General features: G+C 46.3%; 1 protein-coding gene across 7 annotated transcripts in view; it reads right to left on the bottom strand.

The window, feature by feature from the left end:
- Nucleotides 1–18,176, bottom strand: part of ARFIP2 (ARF interacting protein 2) — a 466,032-nt gene that overhangs the window by 150,963 nt on the left and 296,893 nt on the right. For 5 of the 7 annotated variants that reach the window (XM_069640486.1, XM_069640484.1, XM_069640485.1 and 2 more), the window contains exon 3: nucleotides 7,772–7,880. In XM_069640486.1, coding sequence (XP_069496587.1) covers nucleotides 7,772–7,880 — 109 coding nt within the window. Of the gene's footprint in view, nucleotides 1–4,133; nucleotides 4,197–7,771; nucleotides 7,881–18,176 lie in introns of all 7 variants that reach the window. The other 2 variants (XM_069640481.1, XM_069640482.1) reach the window with 1 other exon arrangement.

Raw genomic sequence — 18,176 nt, 5'->3', positions numbered from 1 at the left:
AACTTGATCCTGGAGGATACTGTGGCGAACCAGAAGAAAAACTTTGACTACATTGGGTCATGGTGTAGATTTGTTTATTTAAATGAAAAGGAAATTGCTCATCTGGCATCATCGCTATGAGGGAAGCTCCCTGCCTTCCAAAACAAAAGAAATAAGGGTGCTCATCAGTGTCCAAAATAAGAGTCCCAAGTCCAAATTCCTAGTCAATAACTGGCCCTACAACTTCAGAAAATCTAACAAACGAAAAGGAGGCTCGCATAATAGCCTTGGAATGGGATTCTTCCTGGCCTGGCTCGGCGTAGACATATCAGTCTCAGGGTTCCTTTAGAATGCATTTACACACTTCACAGTCTTAGCTTAGAGTTACTCAATTAAAATGTTGAATGTCTTCAGGTTGGTTTTCTCCTCCCCCTTTGAGAAAAGAAAGACACATTCTCATGTTTCTCAGCTGTTTACCACTGGTTAAATGTCTCCAGGATCAAGTTTTTCAAACTTCTCTGTATCCCACCTTTGTGGCAGTGGGACACCCCAAAGTCCTGTGGCTCTTTGGTAGGGTTGTCTACCAGTACAATTAATCTTATTAAGTTGTCAACTTTTCCAGCCTTGGTAACAAGCACACGTATACCTTTCACACTCTTGTTCATAGAGTATGTGCCCATTCGATTCTCTTAAGAGGTTTGTACTGAGGGAGACTTCCCCCCGCCTGGATATGCTGCGTTTACATCTCTTCCCCGCTGTTTTCACTTCGGTCGCGTGCCTGTTCCACTCTTTCAGACTTTCATACTGCTGGCGACTTCTCCAGCCATGATGTTCTGCACTTATGTCTCTCTCACTCATTTACCTAGGTCTTGTGCCCGTTCCAGCTCCCTAGCCTCTTGTACCGTGAATGGCTTCGGCGGTCTGTTACCCCAAAGTTTAGAGTGCTCCCTGGCAGCCTCACGTTAGGAGCATTCACCTCCCCTTTTGTGCTCGTCTCGTTGGTATCAGCACTCGCTTTGTGGAGCTCAGGAACATTGGCTAATTTTTTTCTCCTGGTCTCAGCGTTGGTTGCTGGGTGCCATGCCATCACTGTTTTCTAGTAGTCACACCACCATGGAGCATGGATTGCTTCCCGTATTCACTCTGTGCCGGACCGGATCCTCTTTCTCGGTCAGCCACCTCTGGCTCCATGGCTTCGCCCATCCAGGACGTCTCCACAGGGGCTACCCTCTGCGTATCGAGGATTCAACTCCTTCCATCAAAGTTCTTACAGTGTTGAAATACATCATCACAATCTAAAAATGGCAGCGTTCAGATGAAAGTCACCATTCCCTGAAGCCAACAAGGTGGAAGGGGGATCACTGGTAGTTGTAGTCAAAACGTGAGAACAAACAAGTTTTTCAAGTCCCATGCAGGCGGACAATGTAGACCGTTCAGGGACGTCCTCATTGGACTGGGAGTCCTTGTCCCCAAGAGGGCAGACACTCCCAGTGAGGGCCCACTTGCCGAGTCCCCCTGGGAGGGTCTTGGAGAGCGGGCTCACCTCCCAAGTCTAGGAGAAAAGGGACAAACTGTCCAGATTCATCACAATACTCTGCCCTGAATAAAGAGATGTCCATCCAACCTAAAGCCCAGAGGAGTAATTACCTCTGATGGTGCCAGCATTTGGAAAGGTCCAAGAGACGGCCTCTTGCTCTGGGTATATTTGTCTGTGGAACTCGCAATACTAAGTACATTTAACCTCATCAGGTTTTGTTCTCCAGGGTGCATGTGGACATGTCTTCGTCCACTTATTAGTAAAGGGTCAGTCCCACTCATTAGTAAAAGACGATGCCTAGCAAGATGCTGTAGGCAGTCATCCGGCAGCCACATCCAGAAGGTGCTCCTGCCACATCTTACGGGCTCAGTCGACAGCAAAGACTTGCATTTTACTGAAACCTCTTGACTACGTTTCTCTGGGTGGGATTCAAAGGTAAAGGTAAACCTGTCTTTCATTCTCTCATGGCAGAGGGCACTATATCTTACCCCTTGTTAGCAATGACCGTCGCAGGATGATGGTCTTGTGAGCCAGAATGCAACAATAATAAGGACTTTGCTTCATCTCCCCTTTCTGTTCTTCGCTTTCAGACCTGAAACAAATACATATGATTCTTGAAAGAGGAGGTCTCTCTTTTCCAGGAGTTTGTGTCAACAAGCTTTTATTAAAGAGCCCAAAGTCGGGTCTAAACAGCTTTTGGTACCAAGGCTACCCCCCGGTCCATTATCTCATCCTTTTACCAGTGGTCGAAGTGTGCGAAAAAAAAGTAGTGGAACTATGCTCCCTACTGGCCTGCCCCTGCTGCCCACAAACCCCATCACCAAAACGTTATTTTAGTTTGCTTAGTGACAACAAATAAGTCAATGCAATACAGTGGTTCTTGAGACATTAATGACATTGCACATATTATGCAGGTGACTTTACTAGTTAGAGACATTCATGACATGCAGAGATTACACACTCCCGGTTTTTCATTCTCGCTAAGATCACGGCGAAAGTCTGACCAGATATCTTTATGTCTGCTCTTAATGTGCACCAGCGTTCCATACAACTCCTCCATATCATTCGCCCATGCAAGATCATTCAACCATTCCCCTACTGCAGGGGCAGCTCGCCGTTTCTACCCAAGCAGGATCAGTCTCTTTGTGTGAAACAGGTTAGCTTCAACTTAAAGGTCCTGTGATACCCAAACCATGAAGCAGCCATCAAGCTCCATCTTCAGGGCACATCCATCAATGGTAGTATCTCCAGCATCAACACTCACCTGTCTTTGCTGCGCCACCTTTGCGGCACAGGGTTTTACCACAATGCAATTGCATCGACAGTCTTCACCGGGCCGCAGAGGCTGGGGCTCCGAAGACGGGCATGGATGTATGGATAGATGGATGCAGATGGGGTGGGTAGATGGTGTGTATAGTGGGCGTAATGGGTTGCGACAACGATGAAGAACCCAGAAGTGATGCCAAGCGGTGGAAGCTGCTGACTGCCAGAGGGGTAAGTGTGGGGAGGATGGCAGGGATGGGGAATCCCACCCACTCCATGGGAGAATGATCCTGGTCAGGTTGGGACGGGGTGGGCAATGAGGGAAAGTTGCACGGTATTTGTTGTGTGGTAAAGATTCGCACAATAGACGCCCACTGCACATGGAAATCTTGGGGTAAAAAATGAGCAATGCTTCTGATGTGGCCAGCCTTTCTATAGCAATATCATTGACATCACGGTCACATTATTTAGCCCATCTGAAAGTACCAGGATAAGTAGTGGCCTCTGAGGAAGGAAAGCAACATTTTAAAGCAGTAAAGAATCAGGCACATAGTTCCCAGATAGCACAGACCCAAGAGAGAGCCTTTTCGCCTCTTCCCCACCTCCATCGCTGCTGGACAATAGTCTGTCTGTTGCACTTCTGTCGACCAGAACATCAGTACATAGAGGTCCTTTGTGGGTCTTGATGTCAACTGACATACATCCCTGGTGGTAACAAAGACAGACAATGCCCTGAGCTTTGGCACTCCAGCTAGACCAACTCCCCCACAATAGTATGCATCTTATTAATGGTGCTCTTCCCCAAACAACCTTTCCTTGGACCTCTTCGGTAATGCATTAACCAGAACGACAGGGATGCAACAAACTGAGCGATCAAAATATTTACATACAATACTAGGAGACAACGACACTGCAAATGTTGCAGGAACAATTTCTGCAGCGCAATGGCTGGGATATTGCTCTTCCATAAGAATCACAAAAGGAGGAAAAGCCATTGTTTGGTTTCCGCGTATAATGTCCACATCTGCAGTGTCATTGCCACCAAGTGCATTGCCCAAGTTAGTGAATAGAGATCCCATTCCTTAGCAAGAAATGGAAGGTGGGGGGCCTGCGCACCTGCCCTGAATGGAGCAAACAAACATATGCAATCATGAAAGGAAAGGCAGAAGAGCGGAGCATGTTTGGGAAAGACCGAAAAGGAAGCAGAGTAGTGAGAATGAGACGGTGCAAGTCTCCCCAAAGGAAGGAAGCCAATCCGGAAGGTTGCAGTTACACAATGTCCAGAAGCTGTTAATGAAGCCCCAGAGAATTAGGAAAGGGAGGCAGAGTAAATAAAAATGGAAGGGCTTGCCACCTCGTCCCTCTGCGTGGAGGTGCTGCAGTCCCAGGAAGGCTGGGTTAACCTGAATCGCTGGCCCTAAACAGAATCACAGAACAGCATCAGACCAAGCCCCAGATGTTATGCAATCAAGAGAGAAGACAGAACCCATACACCTGTGATGGAACCCACAAGTCCCCCTTCTATCTTTGCGTGCCCCAATGCCGGGCAGAGACTCATGAGAGTTACAAACATATCTAGAATTTGCAGCCAATTGACCGGGTTGGGCTTAAGTTGAGCTCCATCAGCTCAAAGCAGATCCATCAAAGACTTCATTTCCCCCGAAAAACATTGGACCCAGAGATGGTGTACAGAACCAGTAGGGGCATCAAGGCATTACTCACCCAGGCTGCCAACTGGGAGGAATCATTAACATTATTTCAGGTTAAGAAACACTGGAGAACAAAATCTATGAGGATACCCTCTGGGGGTCTAACTGAGAAGTAGTCATTTAAAGGGACGTAAAACATTGGCAGAACATATGCATAGCTGTAGACGGCAGAAGCACAATGGACCAGATGGAATGGGATAAACTGTGCCTTCCAAATTACTAACATCGTCATTACATCTATATGTGGTGTGAGGAACCAGGGATGAGACTCAGGCATAGAGGACTCATGATGATTGCTATACACCTTTCTTGAAATGATAAGGGGGTGGGGAAATGCCTCACTGCCCCTACTCTAGGATGTGTTTCCCTTCCTCAACCAAATACTAAGGGTCTGTCCAGTGTCAAGATGTCCAAAGCAAAGATGTCCTGTGTCCAAAATCCTTTCCTGGCCCTCACGTTCTAAAAGTAACTCAAAAGGTGTTAAGGATATTGTCTTTGGCTTGAAAATGTGCACAAATGTTCAAGTTCAACAAAAAACTCCAACAAAAGTTCCAAATGTATAATGTTCACAGTTTCAGGGAATGACTCCCTTCCCCAGGTTTCTCTCCACAAAACAAAAGTTCAAAAGAATAACCAAGTTCTTTGTAGCCCCAAGAGGATAACCCTTTCCTTTTGGTGTTGCAATTCACTTCCGGGAAAATAACTCTTCCCCTGGTCTTTTCATATTCAATGCAATTCAAAATCCTAAGGGCATACATCTTCCTTCGGATTCTCAGATTAACTAAACACCTGGTATACTCTCCTGCCAGGTTCTCTCATATATTCTGGTACTTTCAAGATTTAGGGACATGTTTTCCACCAAGTTCCTCTTATCAATTGTGTATTTGCTCTTCTGTAAATACTGTAAATCAGTTAATGATTTATGCCACAGGAAATTTGCCCCCCATTTCAGTTATGGACCAGAATTCCCTTCTCCATCTCCCTTGCCACATGAGGAGAGGCTACCATCATTGGATTCATCACAGTGGATACAAGTGAAATACAAATATGTCCATGTGTGATTCATTTTACATTATGTCATTTGGAAAGGTCAAGCAGTTTGTCATAGTAATTAAGCTTACACAGAAGAAGCCCATACATGTATGGCATCAGCGAATGAGATTCTGGTAGGATCCAAGTGATTCAAAACAGCGCTGTGAGGGATCTGGAGGTAATGGGTAGGTGGGATCCAGTGTTGAAATACAAAATGAGGGGGCCCCCTACAAGCCCTGCTCAGGGCCCCCCTCCACCGCACACGGGGCTTCCTGCTGTGCATGGGCAGCATGGGGCCCCCACGCTGCGGAAGCCCCCGTTACGCCAGTGGTGGGATCATGTTTCACAGGCAAGGAAAGATCTTCATTGCACTCCTATAGACGACAGGATTTCGCATCAGGTACTGACCATTAAACACAAGTCTTCTTGTTGGCATTAGTCCTGCTTATTTGACTGATAGTCTGGTCAAGCTTCCCAGTCTGGGGACATTAAGATTCAATGATTCAAACCTATTATGGGTCCCAAGAATCAAACTGGCGCTGGTGAGCAAGGGAGCACTCTCCATCACTGCTCCTATTTTGTGGAACACTACCACCCGATGTGAGGGGCATAGTCTCGCTGGTAACATTCAAGCGGGAATTAAAAACACACCTCTTTTCCTTATTGCTACTAATAAGTTAACATCGGATTATTATCTGCTGTTATGTTTGTTTCTGTTTCTATGTTTAGTGGTAGTGCCATTATGCCTACGGGCTTAGTTATTTTGGCTCTATACAAATAGAACAAATGAAATAAATTAGGGAGGTATTCAAGTCATGATCCCACAGACTGTAACTTCACCCCATTTGCTCATCAACCTAGCACATACATGAAAATGTCTGAACCTGTCGTTCCTCTCATATTGAGCAGTATTAGTACTTGAGCGCCACATTAGTAGGCTAAAACTAGCCTGTCTCACGCTGATCTAAACTCAGCTCACGTTCCCTATTAGTGGATGAACAATCCAGCGATTGGTGAATTCCTTTCACAAAGATAGGAAGAGCTGCCATGGAAGGATCAAAATGCGGCAACACAATGAACGCTTGGTCGCCACCAGCCAGTTATGCCTGAGCACAGCAAGGAGATTGAAGCAATACATTATCGAAGCAGACGATGCAGCACTTGTACGGATCAGCTACCACTAGCTCTACAGATAAGGGGTGTATCGGCCACTTTTACTCAACTAAAAATATAGGCAAATACTTCCAAAAAATAAAAAGCAAGAGGAAAAATACTCCCAGCAAAAAAACGAACTGGGACACATATGAGCCAGTCTCCCGGCTTTCATCCACACAGCGCCATGGATATCCTTGGACCAGTTATAAACATAGTGCCAGAGGAAGAAACTACTATTTTTACTGCCTTGTTTGAAGTTGTCAAAATGTATCTTTTACTGGGCATAAATAACCAGGTGTAAAGAGTTATTTATTACAAAAATATAACTGCTTTACAGTTAAAACATTTTTACTCGCTCATTAAATACTCCCATTCAGAATGGCCCTTTCTTTTTAACTCCATAAAATTAATTTTACACATTAACTATTAAAAAATAGGGATTCAAATACTCCCACCACTGCAAAACCTTATGTGGGGCACTGGCTACCACTTAAAAACATGCACGATTTAAATCCAGAAACCTGCTGCCCGAGCTCCAGGGCGATAGGGACAGTAAGGCACAAAAATGCAGCAACACAGTAGGGCCCAGCTCCAATTGAGGTTTTGAACATAAATGCATAAAGGGAACCTAGCTCTGTGCAGTACCTTATACAAAGGGCCCACATCCATCTACTGCTCTCGTTTCCAGGTCTGTAAGCAATAGCAAGGCCCCATCTCTAACAAACTGCAATGTTATATAGAAAGCCTTGTACTCAGTTCCATATAGTTTCATCAGAAACCTCAGTCCACATATTCTTTTAAGTAGATGCATACTCTGAATAGCACTATGAAGCCGGGTCCTTATTGTAGAGCAACAGAGCCACAGAGCAACGTCTCACCTCTACCAAATCCTGTAAGGAAAGGATGCCGCTGTATCGCTGTACAGTACACGAAATGAAGCGGATAGCTGTGTACAATTGACACCATCTGCTCTAAAGAAGGACTCCAGGGGACAATGCTGGAGCTTAAACTACAGCATGTGGAGCTAGACAGGGTCCCACCCCTGGCTTACAACAATGTAAAGAGGTGGTAATAGGCTGCGTTTGAATCCCCTTACCTTTTATGTTTCCGGTGGGTATGATGCCTTCCGTCGTCCCGCCATATCCTCCCGACACAATGCTCGTCTCGTTCAGGTTGGGCCCAGAAACCATCACCTGCTGCAGGTCCTACAGAGCAAGAGACAGGATTTAAAAAATAATTTAAAAAAAAGACTACTTCAAGGAAAGCACTGCTGCGCTAAACAGGAAGATCTTGATGCCCTGGGAATTACAATGATATCCCACAGGTAAACGCAATGGCAGCCCAATCAACTGCTGCAATCCTACTTCACAGAATGCAAAGTAATGCAATGCAACTGACCACAGAAAGGCAAATGCACAGAGCCAACTTAAGCAACTCACCAATGGCTCTCATTAGTAAGACTGGAAGAGAAACAGACAGGTCACTGTTAGAAGTGGAATAAAGGGGGATCAGGGAGCCACCTGGTATGGTAGGATTCAGTGGTCAACCACGGGTCAACTGACTTAGTATGCCAAATGCTGAGAAGCAATGGAGTACTGAACAACAAGTGGATACCATTACAGGTACAAAAATTCGGGTACAATAAGGGTGGAATGTTAAGAGTACACTTGCCAGTACAGACAGAGAGTGGACATAGAGGCTTACAGGCAGGTACTAGGGGCTACAGAAGGGAAGGCTCATTCCTGATTAATCTCTTCGTTAAGCTGCAGCCGGGCTTCAGCTGCTGCTATATTCTTGTGAGAGTCACACATTCTGAACTTTGCAATTGTTATGTTATGTCATGATCTTAGGAGGTATCCCCGACTAGTGCTGTATGGAATGCAGTTGGGACTGTCTTCAATTGCATTTGTGTCGTCAAACCACAGTGCCGCACAAACCAAATGCTTCCACAGCCCTGTGTGCATGCGCGCATGTTTTGCCAGCACTACTTGGCATTGGGAGGCTAACCAATGAGAGCAGGAACGTCCACTGACTGCGCCCATCCGTGCCTGAAGCACTAATGACAGAGAGGGACTGAGTCAAATATACAACTTCCATTCTAGGACATCGCCGTTTCTCCTCCTCACTCATACATTGTCTAGCATGTGTCCTCTTTATTGCTCCTCCTCAATCACCCATCCTCATTTCTCATTCCTTACCATTCGTACTCCTCACAATCGGACACGACTAGGGATAAACCAATTTGACAAATAAGTGAGTTTCCCATGATCAGACAATGTGGTCAGGCAAAGAAGCTGTAATTGGATGAGCAGCTATGAGCCGAGAAATCTAAGCTAGCATCTTTGCGCTTTCGCATCCTTCGTGGTACAAGCACTGAGCACAGAGTGCGGTGGTAGTAGGGCATGATGAGGTCTTCATACCAGCAAAGGGATAGGAGTATTCATTTAATTAAAAATAACAAGGTGAGCAGGGTGTTTTTTTTTTTTTTTTTAAAGAGCAACATAATTCGTGGGCAATAGTCAAATTATACAGTGACCCTGGAAAAGAAAAGCCCAAAGACGCTATAAGGAAGGAGAAAGTCATGATCAAACACAGTCAGCCATAAACACGTTGAACATACAAGGGTAGCGTTTGTGTCCTTCCCTGCCATACCTCTTGGTCATAAATGGCAACATCATTTGTAGTCTGGATGCAGAGGAGTGTTCGTGATGGCATCTTCGATTGGAAATGACCTATGGATTTTGATGAATTCATGTCAACCCTAAGTCATTTCCTGCATAGTTCAGTATCAGATTATTTGGAAGCCCCAGACAAAGTACATCTCCTTTCTCTCCTTCCTGATTGTATCAACTATATACCAACAAGGCTGCCTAATTAGAAAACATCTTGAAGAATATTCCGGATTAAGTATGAAAAAAGTTCTAGAGCAGCTTGGACAGTATGGCGCAGCTGGAGCATGCCATTTCAAGTCAGAGCTTTGTCTTCTTCTAATAGAAAAGATGAATACATGAAAAGGTCTATCGAACTTAATACAGATTGGCCATTTCAGCACGTCACGACTTTGTGAAAGGTTTTCCAGCAGGGAAACACCTCTCCAGTCTGCAGGCTGTGTACGGAAGGCATGGCATCAACAGCAGACACAATAGATGCAAGTTTCGAAAACCTTTATTTTGTATTTTGATAAGGTTGGGAGAATTCCTAACTGGCCCTAATGGTCGAGACTAATCCCATTCTAAACAAATAACAAACAAGTCCAAGTCAGTCTAGACAAAATAAAAAGGCCTATACTAAAAAAAACCTAACCTGGCCCTCCTTCTCAAATGAAAAATGTGTAAAGGTGATATAGAAAATGAAAAAATAGTGTCTTAAAAGAAATGTCAGAATAGCTTAGGTAACAACGCCCTTCCCCACGTTCAAAAGCACAGGGGTCTCGAGAGTTTCTTTAAAAGGATAGGTGATGGCACAGTTCGGTCAGTGTTGCACACTTTAGCTTACTATTACAATTCAACAGTTCAGGCTTGGGCTTCAAGCTTTTGACAGTTCCATATGTTCTTTAGGCTTTGTCCGCCTTGTCACAAATACAGAGTTCTACTCTTGACTTTTACTTTGCCACAATTCAGCACAGGCTTCCCTTTGCCAGGCTCGAGACTGTCTTTTCTCTTTGTGGGGGTTCCTTTCCCCACGTTTTGTCTTTATCCACTTTTTACTGTTGCAGACTTTAGAAACTGCAAGGATTTTACGCAGACCTCTGCATGACCACTTCAACCTATTTAAACAGTTTAACATCTTCATCACCTCGCAACACCAATATGTCTTTGTATTTGTAGTTTCTTATTCTCTTTACTGACCTCTTGACATCTTCCAAAATTCATATACTTTTCCCTCTTGTCGTATTCAGAGTTCACATACTTGGCTTTTCACTCAATCAACTCTTGTTCGGGTCTTAGGTTATTTTCTTGCCTTCGTTTCCCACATTCAACACAAAACATTTCACAGAGACTTCTGAATGTGCGATTCTGCCTCGCAGGACTACTCTGTTACTTCGTATGCTTTCCTCACAATTCAGCAATTGTCCTTTATCGGCACACACGCAAACTTCAACTCTTGTTACAGTCACTTTTGCTTTTAACACAAACTGGGCTTTTGTTGCCTTCAATAACTCACCGGTTGCATTAACTGGGTTTCTTTCTTAAACGTCTTTCATGCAGAAGTCAAGGTCGTCACCAATGCCTCTTCTGCTCCTCCCCAACTCAGTCCTTCACCAAGGAGGGTAGCGAGCCACCTTGAATTACTTTGAAGGTATCTCCTTTCCGCTCACTCGGTTTCAGTCCTGGAAAGCTTACGGCTTTCTGAAAGTGTAGAAGTCTCGCGTAGCTCTCTAACGTTCTGCGCAACTGCCAATCAGCTCTTTGGCCTTCCAACATCGATAGCCTGGTTCGCATCAGCCCTGAAAGAGCTGCTCCTTCTGGTACCTAGCCTCGTTGACAGTGTGCCTGTGCGTGCAACCTTTTATCCTGACAGGGAGTGATGACAAGTGGCAGGTGTGTGGAGTTAGGATTATGTGCCTGACTCTGCCTGGCCTCATTCCTCATCTTCCTCGGCTCAGTAGTTTTGTCAATGAAGTGGGGAGGACTTATGGGAGCTGTAGTTTCCAATTAAATAGGCAGGGAGAGGGGTTGGATGGGTTGTGAAAAAAAGGGGGATACTACGTCTCGCCATCAGGTGCTTCTCCCTCACTCCAGGAGGACCCCCTACCCAGGTGATCTTCCCTCGCTTGTCCACCCCCAGGGTTGGGATCCAAAAGCGATGGCCTTTCCCTGACCACCAGAGTATGGCATCCCTGGGGACTAAGTTGTGAAACACCCTCTGGTTTTTCACAGCTGCTAAAGGGAATATCTTTTTAATTTATTTTATTTTGCGATTTACTTCCAAATACTTTTCACACATAATTTATATTACAATAAAACATTTTTCATCTTATACAATTAAATACGAATAAAAGAAATTCTACTCTACTTTACAATACATTTTAAAGCATTTTAACAAAATCATAGCTTGCAATACTCCAAAGTTGTATTTCACAATGCATCTAATAGAGTCTGAATTCATTGCTATAGCTTAGATAGGGATATATTTCACTTATAGTCATTAGCCAGAAGGTATCTTCTCCAGACGTTATTTCCTCCAATATCTTCCAACCAGAATGAGTGTGCCTCCAAATTCATCTCGTAAATATGTCACACCTTAGTACAGCCTGTCATAACGTGTCGTACGGAATCTGGAATGTGCTTCTGTTGGCACAACCTATATCCCCTTTCATCTTTTGCCTTCCCCAGTCTTGGGCCCATAACCTCCATTACTGGCAGTTGATTCAGCCGTAGCAGCATGAGGAATCTTCTCAACTCCCGACCGTGGCACTTAAGGTATTTTTGAGGGATATGTGGGTTGTAGTGATGTATATTCACCACAGATATTAAGCCTAGATAGGTGTACAAAGTTCTGTTCCCAATCCCATATTTTCATATTTTCAGGGAATTCCTCGATTAGCTATGATGATATGATATGATATGGCATTTGTAACGCACCTATACACAAGTGTTTCAAGGCGCGACGAGGCAGGGAGGGGGGGGAACAGGGGGAAGACAGAAAACGATCCTACTAGGCCAGGTGTCATTCAGATCGCGCAAGTGCAGGGGTAGGGGGAAGGGAAGAAGTGCAAGGGGGGAGGGGGAAAGTTCAAGGGGGGGGAGTGCAGTACAAGGTAAGTAGAATAAAATAAAATAAATCATAAATAAATAAATAAGCTAGTGTTTTGCTTGCTCTCAACCAGAGTCCACCTGACACGTGCAAACAGGTCCACAACCGGTGGTCCAAAGTTCTGCAATTCACCATCATTTTCACTATTAAATACTGCATGCATAATTGCCAACTAGGGGCATTTATGGTCCTTTCTGGCATTTATGTATAGTATATCACATCAGATAAGAACCAAATAAGAACCGAATTGCCTGCACTAGGATACACTGTGCCAATCCCAGTATTCTTCTCAAAAGACCACCCTCCAACATGTTAACCCAGTCCTCCTTCCACTGGCACAGAGCTTCAAGCTCAGACAACAGCCGGCACCAAATATTGCTTGTAAATGGTAATTCTGCAATGGAAATCCTATAGTACATGCAACAGCTCCTCAGGGATACTGCAGGCAGCTAGCTGACTCCAGAATTGTACCCAACTTAATGTGTCAAATGCAGACTTAAAGTCAACAAATGTAAGGGAGGCATTTGTTTTGCGTGCGTTTGCCACACATCCCCCTACCAGCCTCCCCACTTACCTTTTCTGCAGCGCACACAGATACGTGCCACCATCTCAACTGTATATCCCTGCAGCGTCAGTTATGTCCCACTAATGTGTGCCTGAACTGGCGCCGCAGGGTCCTTTTTTCTTTTCTCTTTGTCCCCCACTACCATCTAATGGAAGCGGGTGACAGCCCCGCTCCCTTTAGCTAGAGTAGTGGTGGTCAGGATTTTAGTACGGCGCAAAGGCACCGTATTCGGTATAGGTGACAATTGTAAGTCGCCGTATTTGCAAAATACCCTACAGGCTGTGTCCACCTCAAAATAGTCTTTACAAGCAGCCAGTTCCTCATTCCCAACTTTACCTGCACCTTTCTGTCTGTTATCGGCCCAATTAATTACCCAGAAGCCTTGGTGCCACTCTCTTAGCTTCAGGAAACACTTGCACACTTGTATCCTAGGCACATGAAAAGTTATTAACTTTGCAGTACAGTTAGATTACTTTTTAAAACTGAAAAAGGCAAGTTTCGGTATAACTATGGGGATACTCTTGGCTTGGGCAAGTTTGTTCTCTTCTTCAATAGTTAAGATACTTTTAACTCCTTCAAATGAAAGGTATGCCTTCTTAGAATAAAGAATATGTCAGTCTTTCTTTAGAAATCACAATTAGGCACACAACCACTTCTTGATATAGGTCTTAAGGTTTAAAGATTGGCATATAATTGTATTCGAGTAAACGTGAAGGCTAGAGTTCGGTGCTCCTTTGGGAATCACAATTAGGCACATGCAAGCACTCTGATGTAATTTCCACAGGTTAACGATTGTAACACGTGTATTGTCAAACTTTGGTGATCGTAATGGTCTCAGCACCGTTCCCTCTACTTAATTAGGGACACTCAACCACTCCTTCAAGAAATAACAGTCTTTTAGATTTGAACAATGGGTTAGAGCAATGTTAACTTCTCACGTGAGTAAAAAGCCTTTCGCATTATAACGAGTGCTACATTTCCATTGTTCATGTAGTTTTAGATGCAGCGAACAACTTCTACTTGCTTAAAGTCTTACGTGAGTTAACAGGGAGCTGGATACTGTTGCCAGTAAGGCTCGCGCCACGTGTTGGAACGCCGTACTTCACTCACCGACTTCTCAAAAACATGTTCTGCAGGTTACACTGCTTTCCCAACTTCTGCCACAACATCTACTGCTTCTGGCTCGCAGGGAAAAGCACCCTTCTCCAATAAAGGTACCTCCAGTCCGGCCACACATTCAGGGAGCCACTCTTGCTCCCGGGACCCATGGCTTGACAATTGCTTCTTTCCTTGGTCTCCTGCACGTTCACAGCTCGGCAAACCACAGCAATTAGGTTCACATGGCGAAAGATCGCTCTCCTGCACATCTTCCGCTGTGCAGCCTCAGGGTTTGGGGGAACAGGGCCATCTTCTTGTTCTCGCACTTCTGCTTGGTTTGCCAGCCTCATGCCTTCTTCCTTCTACCACAGCTCACATTTTAGTTACAGTTCCAGCTCCTTCTACTTCTTCCAACTGCCTGCACCTGAGGGGCCTTTTATGCCTCCCAGGATCCTTCAGGTGTGGGCTGTTAGGCTTAATTGCCTGACTACTGCTACAGTTTGTCTCTTCAGCCCTCCTCCTCGTCACAGTACTTCTGGTATTATGGGACTTGTAGTCCCTTTCAGTAAAGTTAGTTCTTTCAACTTTTACAGTTTGGCAAATAGCCATCACAAGTGTGGGATTATGGGGAAAGTTGAACAGGGGTGTTTCCCAGTCTTCCTGATCACTAACCTCCCACATGTTTTTTTTTTTAAATATTTTTATTTTATTTTGAAGCCAAACAAACACACTACATCTGTTTCAATACATAAAAGCATCATTAGACCAACACATTTTCATTAGAACTCCCCAACCCCCCACCCCTTGAACTAGAGCCGGTTCTCACATGTCATTTACAGGAGCATCATCGGGTAGCACAATACTTAAGCGGTCATCCTCCGAGTCCTCTGTTCCGTTGTTACCCTGGTGAGGGTTTGCCATAGAGGCCACCAATTGCCGCCAGGCCAGTAAGGGCCCTACATCCTCCTCGCCCCCCCTAGTGACCGCTTCGAACCAGACTACAGATTCAGCTTCCGCCCACCTCAAGAGGTCCGCCCACCATAGCTCCACCCTAGGTCTGTGGGCCGCCTTCCAGCCCATGGCAATCCTGCGCTTGGCCAAAACACAAGCCAAGTCCTTCATCTTGCTTATGTGTTTTGAATGTTGGGGTCTAGGAAAAAACCCAAGCATGCATGACCAGGCCGATTCCACATCAAGCACCACCCCCCACCAGCCAGTTTCGTCTTAACCTCATCCCAAAATCTGCGCACTTCCGGGCAAGCCCAAAACATGTGTAGCAGACCCGCATCCACCTCCCCACACCTGGGGCATTGCTGCGTAGCTGGTCCCCCAAACTTTGCAATCTTCCCGGGAGTCAGATAAGCCCTGTGGGTAACGTACAATTGAAGTTGTTGGAATCTCGCGTTCCGGGACACCTTTTTATGGTACCTCTGGGCCCATTCCCATTGCCCGTCTGTCATGGGTCCTCCCACCTCCTCTTCCCAATCTTGTCTCAATTGAAGCAACTCTTTCCCTGTTCTTGCTCGCAGGAGCTCGTATATCCTCGATATTTCGTGCCCGCCCTCCGATACATCATACATAGTTTCCAGGGAGGCATCAGGGTCTTCCGCTAGCACTGTCTCGGGCCATCTTTTTCTAGTCTTTTTCACAAGCCTAGCGTAGGTTATATATTGGCCACCATGCACCCCCGTCTCTTCCTGCAACCTCTGAAAGTCCAATGCCTCCCCTTCCTGCCATATGTCCCCGAGGGTGGCCAGGCCTACCTGTTCCCAGTATCTACGGACCGATTCAAGTAGTTCAGAGTCGCTCCCGCACAGCGCGGCCAAAGGGGCCTGCTGGGAGTACGGCGCCGAATCCCCCCCAATTTTCCATGTCCTGTGCCAGATCTCCCAACCCAGCCTCAGTAGCCGCCCCCTGCCCATCAGTTTGTCTCTACGCAACCACACCACTTCCATCAGAAAGTATGGGGCTGAGTCTCCACACAGAAGCCTAGCTTCCGCCGAGTCTTCGGCTGAAAGCCACCTGGCCACATACAGCAGCTGCCCCGCCAGGTAATAGAGTTCAAAATTAGGCAGGCCTATCCCCCCCCTTGTCACATGGCTTCTGGAGCTTCCACAGAGCAACCCTATTCCTAGGGTTGCCCCACACGAAACCCCTTACACACGCTGTGAAGTTTGGCGAATAGGCTCCTAGGTATCAAAAACGGGACATTCACGAAAAAGTGCAAGAGCCTAGGCAGGAGCACCATCTTGAGCAGGGCCGCCCTCCCCATCATGGTCAGGGGCAATCTAGACCAAAATACCATGCTGTTCTTGATCCCCTCTATCGCTTTTCCCGTGTTATGCTTGTGTTCTGCCTCGACCCTGTGGTAAATATTTATTCCCAAATACTTAAATGTCGCAGGCTGCCATGGTATTGGCAGGACAGGCAGCCTCTGTACCGGGACCTTCCTATATCTGCCCAAAGGAATCAGACTAGACTTTCTAGGGTTCACTGATATGCCCGAAAGGGTGGCGTACCGTTCTAGTACCTCCAGCACATACTGCAGATTTTCTTCTGGATAAAGCAAATAAAGGAGCATATCATCCGCATATAGTGATATCAGGTGCCCTCCACTGACAGTGCTTATGCCCACCTCCCCATATTGTTGTCGCAGGCATATTGCCAGCGGCTCCAATGCCAGTATATATAGCATGGGTGACCAGGGGCATCCCTGTCTGGTCCCCATGCAAAGTTGCCAGGTATCTGAGACTGTGGACCCCGTTTTGACTCTCGCCATCGGGGTGCTGTAAAACAGCTGGACCCATCTGAGGTGTCCCAGTCCCATTCCGTACCCCTTCAGGACCGCTTTCAGCCAGGGCCATCGTACCGAGTCGAAGGCCTTGACCGCGTCTAACGACACTATGGCCAACTCGCCCGTGTCGTCCTCAGTTTGGTCAATGATATGGTGTAGCCTCCTGTGGTTATCGGTGATGTTCCTGCCTGGAACATATCCCGTCTGATCTGGGTGTATCAGTTTCCCAATCACCTTCTTCAGTCTATTAGCCAGCACTGCCGTAAGTATTTTGCTGTCCTTGTTAAGCATGGACAACGGTCTGTAAGACCCGCACTACACGGCCGGCTTGCATGGTTTCAAGAGTGGGATGATCACAGCCTCGCGGAGGGACAATGGGGGTTCCCCCTGCTCATAGGCCTCGTTGAAAGTGGCAAGCAGTGGCTGAAGCAGCTCTTGCTTGTATGTTTTGTAGAACTCACTAGGCAGCCCATCCGAACCAGGCGCCTTGCAAGTGGGCAGATTCTGAATCACCACCTCCAGCTCATCCGAGGTGACATGTGCGTCTAACTCCGCGCGTTCTAGGTCATCCAGGGTGGGCAGCTCTATGTCCCCCAATGTGTCCAGTATGTCTTGACACATATCCTCCCCCGTGTCCTCATACAAGTGTCTGTAAAACTTAAGGAACTCCTCATTTACCCCTTCCTGGTTGTTGCAGATGCAACCTCTCTCATCCTTAATCTCACTGATCACCGAGTGGGGGGTCTCACTCTTATACAGCCAGGCCAGCAGTCTGCCCGGCTTGTCGCCTGCGTGTATCCTCTCCGTATATTTCCTGTAATTGAGTCTGCACAGCCTATCCCAGAGTGCACTGCAGGACAACTGTAGCTCCTTTACTTTGGTTCTGTTATCATGAGCGGTGTTCTCACAACGTGTGAGATCCTCTAGCTCCCTTTCCACTTCTTGGAGTTCCCTTTTCATACCTCCCTGTAGCCCCTTAGCTTTGGAAATGGCTACCCCACGCACCACCACCTTAAACGCTTCCCACAGTGTGCCCACAGAGCGTATGTTTCCCGTATTTATATCAAAGTATTCTTCGATGGCATCCCTCAGACCCTCCCAGAACCCCTCGTCTTGCAGAGCCTCGGTCCTGAGTCTCCATGTAGGGATCCGGGGTCTTGGGGGCTGGTGTCTCCAGTCTACCACCAAGGGCGAGTGGTCAGATAGTACTCGGGCCTTGTATTCCGCTCCCTCTATGTCTCTCACTATCTCGGTTGTTGCAAACACGTAATCTAGCCTTGTGTGCAA

Source organism: Ambystoma mexicanum, chromosome 7q (assembly GCF_040938575.1).
Source record: "Ambystoma mexicanum isolate Mex_15411 chromosome 7q, UKY_AmexF1_1, whole genome shotgun sequence".
NCBI classification, from domain to species: domain Eukaryota; kingdom Metazoa; phylum Chordata; class Amphibia; order Caudata; family Ambystomatidae; genus Ambystoma; species Ambystoma mexicanum.
Note: the sequence above shows the minus strand (reverse complement) of the source record. Positions and strands in the feature narration are given on the sequence as shown.